The sequence below is a fragment of the Nematolebias whitei genome, chromosome 8 (assembly GCF_014905685.2).
Source record: "Nematolebias whitei isolate Nwh7 chromosome 8, NemWhi1, whole genome shotgun sequence".
Lineage (NCBI taxonomy): Eukaryota > Metazoa > Chordata > Actinopteri > Cyprinodontiformes > Rivulidae > Nematolebias > Nematolebias whitei.
Window position 1 is genome coordinate 4,207,018 of NC_056505.1, and position 6,510 is coordinate 4,213,527.

The 6,510-nt window shown below is 45.4% G+C and overlaps 1 protein-coding gene across 1 annotated transcript in view; it reads left to right on the forward strand.

Moving 5' to 3' along the window:
• The window catches only part of LOC119412995 (A disintegrin and metalloproteinase with thrombospondin motifs 3), a 53,979-nt gene that overhangs the window by 31,935 nt on the left and 15,534 nt on the right, over positions 1 to 6,510 (forward strand). The window contains exons 3-4 of the mRNA XM_037680007.1: positions 3,195 to 3,379; positions 4,321 to 4,399. Coding sequence (XP_037535935.1) covers positions 3,195 to 3,379; positions 4,321 to 4,399 — 264 coding nt within the window. The remainder of the gene's footprint in view (positions 1 to 3,194; positions 3,380 to 4,320; positions 4,400 to 6,510) is intronic.

Genomic DNA, 6,510 nt, shown 5'->3' on the forward strand with positions numbered 1-6,510 from the left:
TAATGTCCAAGGTAGACATTGATGTCCACAGCAGACATTAATGTCCATGGTAGACATTGATGTCCACAGCAGACATTAATGTCCAAGGTAGACATTGATGTCCACAGCAGACATTGTTGTCCATGGCAGAAATTTACGTCCACGGCAGACATTAATGTCCACGGCAGACATTAATGTCCACAGCAGACAGTAGATTTCCACTGCAGGCTGATGGACACGTCCCTGTCTCCTGCCTAGGAGTCTTTTTTAGCTTGCGGCGTTTCTGGCTGCCCTTGTTGCCACCTTGCTGCTCAGTGTCACGTGTGGGCAGGCGCTTGTCTCCTGGGCTCCCCTGGGACTGGGTTTTGGGCTGGGCCGGGCCAGGGCGGGGTCGGTCTCGAGGATCTGAGTTGAGGGGAAGTCGCGTGATTGAAGTGGGGACCTTAGAAAGCCTGTTTATTCAGGAGGGGGAGGACGGATCTGTGTCGTGATGGGAGCAGCGGAGAGAGGTGGAATGTGCTCCACAATCCCAACTCTGTCAGAACCGGGCCACAGCTGAGGTGGCAGCCGGTTCTCCCTGTTTATTTTAGCTCCCCCCCCACTCAATCAGCGCCCCTGTTTGTGGCTCTGAGCATCACTGCAAAATGAAAAATGGTCTGTGCTTTTATTTCTGGCTCCAGATTTCACCAGTTTACTGGAGCTGAAATCGAACACTGGTATAAAATCAAATAAAAACTTTATTCATGGAGCTAAGGAGCTTTTGTCCTTTTTTTAAACCCAGGAGGTCGTGACTGGAATCATTTATTCTGTTGTAGAAGAGTTTCTCCTCAGTATGAAGTCTCCTTCTGTGAGTTCCTCTGGTCCAGCTGATGCTAACGTTTCCACAGTTCTTCACCTGAGCTCTTCTGGTTTCCAGTTCTTCACCTGAGCTCTTCTGGTCTCCAGTTCTTCACCCGAGCTCTTCTGGTTTCCACAGTTCTTTTTGTGATATCTTCTTGTTTCCACAGTTCTTCACCTGAGCTCTTCTGGTTTCCACAGTTCTTCCTGTAAGCCCTTCTGGTCTCCAGTTCTTCACCTGAGCCTCCTGGTTTCCAGTTCTTCACCCGAGCTCTTCTGGTTTCCAGTTCTTCACCTGAGCCTTCTGGCTTCCAGTTCTTCACCCGAGCTCTTCTGGTTTCAGGAAGAGGTTTTTTTTTTTTTAAATGACGTTCAGACTCTTTTTATCACCAGCCAGGTGTACTGTACCTGAATTCTGTACTGGCCATTTGAACGAGGGGTCAGGTGACCTCTGTTGGCTGGCTCTGTGCTGGTCTAGACCTTCATCCAGGACCATCAAAAGTTTGAAAACAAAGCAACCAGACCTCTGTTCTGTAAGACGTTCTGTGTTTTCATGGAGATATGAGCTCTAAAATATTTTCCCTTTCGTTTCATGATTATTTGTCTTTTCATTGGGGCAGCGGTGGATCAGTGGTTAAAGCAGTCTTAACTTTATGAGAGTTCCAAGTTTGATTCCACCATGTTAAAGTGTCCCTGAGCAAGACATTGAACCCCTCATTGTCCCCGATGCCCCCCATGGGTGTTTGAATGTGATGAAAGCACTGAAGGTATTTATTCACATACGTAGATCAATGTGTGTGTTTGTTTCAGGTTACCTTGTAGGGACCAATTTTACAAAAAGTCCTGCATTGTGGGAACCAACTGCTCCTTATGAGGACCAAAGCCAGGTCCCCATAAAGAGCAGTCTCGTTGAGGGTTAGGGGTTAAGGTGTGAATTGTAGATGGGTTAGGCAATAGAAACTGAATGGAAGTCAATGCAAAGTCCCCAAAAAGTAAGTTGACAAGAATGTGCGTGCATTTTAAGGAGCCCGGTGGGTCAGATAGTCCAACGTGCAGTGTGTTGTGTTGTGTCCTCAGTTGTTACAAAGCCTGCGGTGCTGTGAATGAAGTAATGATGACCTGGTGTAAACGGACCCCTCCACCCCTGGGTGTGAGTGCGGGTCGACTTGGTGGAGAAATGGACCAGACCTTGTTAGTTTTAACCCACCTAGAAAAGCAAAACAAACCTGATGTGTTTCATTTGTGCGTCACAGCAAAATGGAACCTCCTAAACCTGAATCAGATATTCGAATAACACTTTTTTGAATTTTAACTGTGAGGTGGACAAGAAGAGAAAACAAAGTATTTAAATTGTTATTGCTCTAAATATAATATCATTAGGAGACAGTGATTTGTGTTTGAGCCGGTTCTGCAGCTCTGCTGGAGCTCATGAGACACTTCCTCTCATCTACTTTGTTTTCTGCTTGTTCTGCACAGAGGGGACATCCTTTCCAATCTCCTTTCAGTTCAGATTATACCAGGCTGACAACAGTAAAATGGTGCCCTGTGGTTAAAACACACAAAACAAGCAGAGAGTGAAATGACAGCCCCTCTGTGGGTCTGCAGCTCCAGTAAAACCAAACCAAGATGCCTCCTGCAGGTTTTAAAGCTGCAGTCCAGCTTTGGAATGACCAACCAGTCAGCAGATACCCAAAGGAAAACTTTGATTCTAGTAAGAGTAAAACCTTCCGTCACAGAGGAAGGCCTGTGGGTTTGTAATATTTGTGTCCTCGGATTAGGCTGGCTCTCCTCGGAGGAGACCAGATAAAGGACTTGTTGTCATCCGGCCTCTCATTGCTTTCATGGACCTGTTGCGCTGTCTGAGTGAAAGGCTAAGAAACGTTTGAGGGCAGTTCAGTTCTGGCAGCTTCCTCCGTCAAACACAAATCATTACCAGTGTCTCATTTGTTGGACCAGAGCTGGGCCCAGGTCCCCTCGAGTCAGACCACGTGATCTGTTTTCTTCCGGAGTCCAACGAAAAGATGCTTTGAGCTCAGATTCTATGTTTCTGTTATTGACACTCAAAGTTTGTTGTCTCAGAGACCCTGAACTCATATTGACTCAACGTCTGCAGCGCTTAGAGGCCGCAGGGTCAACAAATGACTAAAAAAACAAACGAGAACTAAAAAAATACAACAATCAGAGGAGTGATTTAGTTTCTGAATCAACTGAGAAGAACCTGTAGACAGACGTCCGGTTCCTTTAGTTCCCATTCAGTCATGAAGAATCTGGTGAAGCTTATTCTGAAAGCTCCGAGGACAGAAACATGATGCGATTCAGATTACAATCTTTAAAGTCCTCACACTTTGTCCCCTTCTGTCTTGTAACTTGTCTTGCAGAGCTGGAGGTTCCTGGGACTCTGGACTCAGTGACCCAGCAGGTGAACGAGACCGTCCAGCGGCGGCGCCGGGATGCAGGCGAGAACAACTACAACATAGAGATCCTGCTGGGAGTGGACGACTCGGTGGTCCGGTTTCATGGCAAGGAGCACGTACAGAACTACCTGCTCACCTTGATGAACATCGTAAGTCCCTTCAGATGTCTTTCAGCTCTAGGTCTAATGTCTGAAACAGATTTTTGTACCGGACAGACTAGAATGTAAACGTTTTAGTGAGCAGAGTAGCTTTAACACGTATCAGGGTGCAACAGATGGACTGCTATGTTTGGAATTAGATCTGGGAGGAAATGGTTAGCAACTTAGAACCTGATAATGGAGCCTGCAGCATGATGTGATGGAAGAAATCTCTCTCTCTCCTTCAGGCTGTAGGTCCTGCTCCTCTTGGAGCAGGGTCAGCCACATGGATTCTTCTTCTCCATTTTGCTCAGTTTCGTGTATCGTCCATTGTGAGATGGTGTCTTCTCTTTATATCCCGCTGGATCATATCCACCTCTTCTTTTGCCGTCCCCTGCGTCGTTGACCAAAAACTTTTGCATTTAATAGCCTTTTTACCTTGTTGTCATCTTCCATTCACTGCACATACCCATACATCTCATTCTTGATTCCTGTATCTTATCCGTGATGCTTGCCACACCAAGCATTTTTCTGATATCGTCATTTCGCCATCTATTCTTGAGGGATACGCCAAGAATCCCACGTAGCATCCGCATTTCTGTTCTTTCCATGAGTTCCTCTTCCTTTCTCTTTAAAGTCCATACCTCAGCTTCGCAGAGCAAGACTGTGCACATCCTCATCTTGTACACTTTCCCTTTAATACGAATCGGCATCCTTTGGTCAAAAAGCACTCTTGTCAACTCCTTCCATTTTTGCCACTCTGCACCATTTCTGCGTTTAACGTCTTCTTCACAGCTTCCTTCAGCATTTATCACCGACCCCAGATACTTGAACGTTTCGACCTGCTTTTGTACATTTCCTCTATCATCAGTAATTGTTAAGTTCTCTTTAGCTTTTGAGCAGACCATGGTCTTGGTTTTTGCTGCGTTTATTTTTGGACCTTTACTCTCAAGTGCCTGCTGCCACCGTCTGGAACTGTCTTTGAGATTAACTTCAGAATCTCCAGCCACAACCAGGTCATCTGCATACAACGTATCCCACGACACTTCTCTCTTAATAAGTTCAGTGACTGCGTCCATCTCAACAATAAACCACAATGGGCTGAAACATGAACCCTGATGAACGCCAACTTTAATCTCAAATGCTATTGTGTTGCCTTTGACAGTTCTGACTGTTGTTTTAACACCTTTGTACATTCATTCAACCTTTATTTAAGCAGGTTAGTCCCATTGAGCCACGAAGACTCCTTTACAAGAGAGACCTGGGTACATGTACATGTACATGATGGGATGGAAGAAATAATGCCCAGGAAATAGTCAGACCCCAGGATTCTATGGTTCTATACCAGAATGTGTGTGTGTGTGAGTGCCCTTTATTTCTGATCAATGTGTTTTTATGAATGTTAATTACACTTGTTGTATATTAAATGTACTGTGTAAAGTTTAAACTCCCAGTTTGATTGGTTGATTTTTTTTAGATTGTGCCCTCTCAGCAGCTCATGGACATCGTATTTACAGCTAATTATGAACTTTATGATTTTTTGGAGTTTAGTGTGTTGTTCTGGCCTCGGCATTAGTCACAGTTCTGCAAGTGGTTCCTGGCCCATCCCGGTGGAAACAGATGAGTTAATAATAAAGTTCTTTTGTTTTGTTTTTGTGTCGTATCTGCTGAAAATAAAAGATTTGGGTGCGGAACACCAAAAGCAGCCCCAGATCCTTGGAGGCGCCGTTCTGCTCTCCGAGCGTGGAGCTGCACCACAACCAGCTCGTTTCATCACCATCCTTTTCCTGCTGCGATGACGATCAATGCAGACTCTCTCTGGTCTCGGGAGGCCGTTAGCTCATCAACTTGTCAGAGATGCCACAGAAAAGCTCTGAGACTGTTGGAAGAAATGCGCGCCACGGTGAAGCAACGCTTTAATGAGCCATTCTCATTCAGCTGGAAGATCAGGCCACTTCCACCGGCTGTTTGTGTTTTCAGAGACGAGTCACTCAATAAGCTGCTGCTGTTACTCAGCAACAAGGCAGCAGGCGCTGAAAGCCCCCCATGTGCTCACAGGCAGGTCAGAGATGTCCGGGTACCACATCCGATGGCAGGATGTTGGACCCAGGAACCAGAACAGAACCATTTGAAGGCAGCTTTAGCAGCAGGACGGGTTTTACATTTATTGGTGTTCTGTGCATCAGCTGGAGATGTTTATGGGGTGAAGGTGGTTTCCAGCAGAGGCAGAACAATGAACACTGCATGCTGTGATTTACAACACTTACCTTCATCCAAACGGCTCTGTTCGGCTCCATCCCTCCTCTTCCTCACTCTTCTTTCCAGCCTTTTCTCCCCACTCTTCCTCCCTTCCGTCCTTCTGAATATTTTTCTATGTATTTATAGCACTTCCATCCAAAGAGCTATTATTTTCTCCTCCTCCTCCTGAGTGCACTCTTCCTCCCGTTTATGTCCTTTGTGTTCTCCCTAATGTCTCCCCTTTTCTGCGCCCGGTTCTTTTTCTTTTCTTCCCCATTTTGATCTGTCTCCATCATCATCCTCCGCCCTTCCTTTGATTCTTCCTGCTAATTAAAGCAGAGCTTCTGCATTTCTCTATGAACACCATCCTTGAGAGAATTGGAAGTGATTGCAGCATTTAATGAGCTTGTATGTTTGCCAGAGTTCGGCTCGTTGATGAAGGTCGGCGATTAAAGCAACAAGTTTACTTTGAGTCAAACTCAGATCTGTTGCTTCAACTCATCTTTAAGTGTTCGGCTCAGATTCAACATTTACTTTCTTTAATTTCAACAAATTAGTCACGCTTTTCTTCTCATGTTTTTAAGATAGTTTTCTGCAGATCGACCTGAAGCTGTTTATCCATCTGGACCTGTGCACAGCTACAAGACCCACTTCTGCTTCATCCACTTCTGCTTCATTCACTTCTTCTTCATCCACTTCTGCTTCATCCACTTCTGCTTCATCCAGTTCTGCTTCATCCACTTCTGCTTCATCCAGTTCTGCTTCATTCACTTCTTCTTCATCCACTTCTGCTTCATCCACTTCTGCTTCATTCACTTCTGCTTCATCCACTTCTTCTTCATCCACTTCTGCTTCATCCACTTCTGCTTCATTCACTTCTGCTTCATCCACTTCTGCTTCATCCA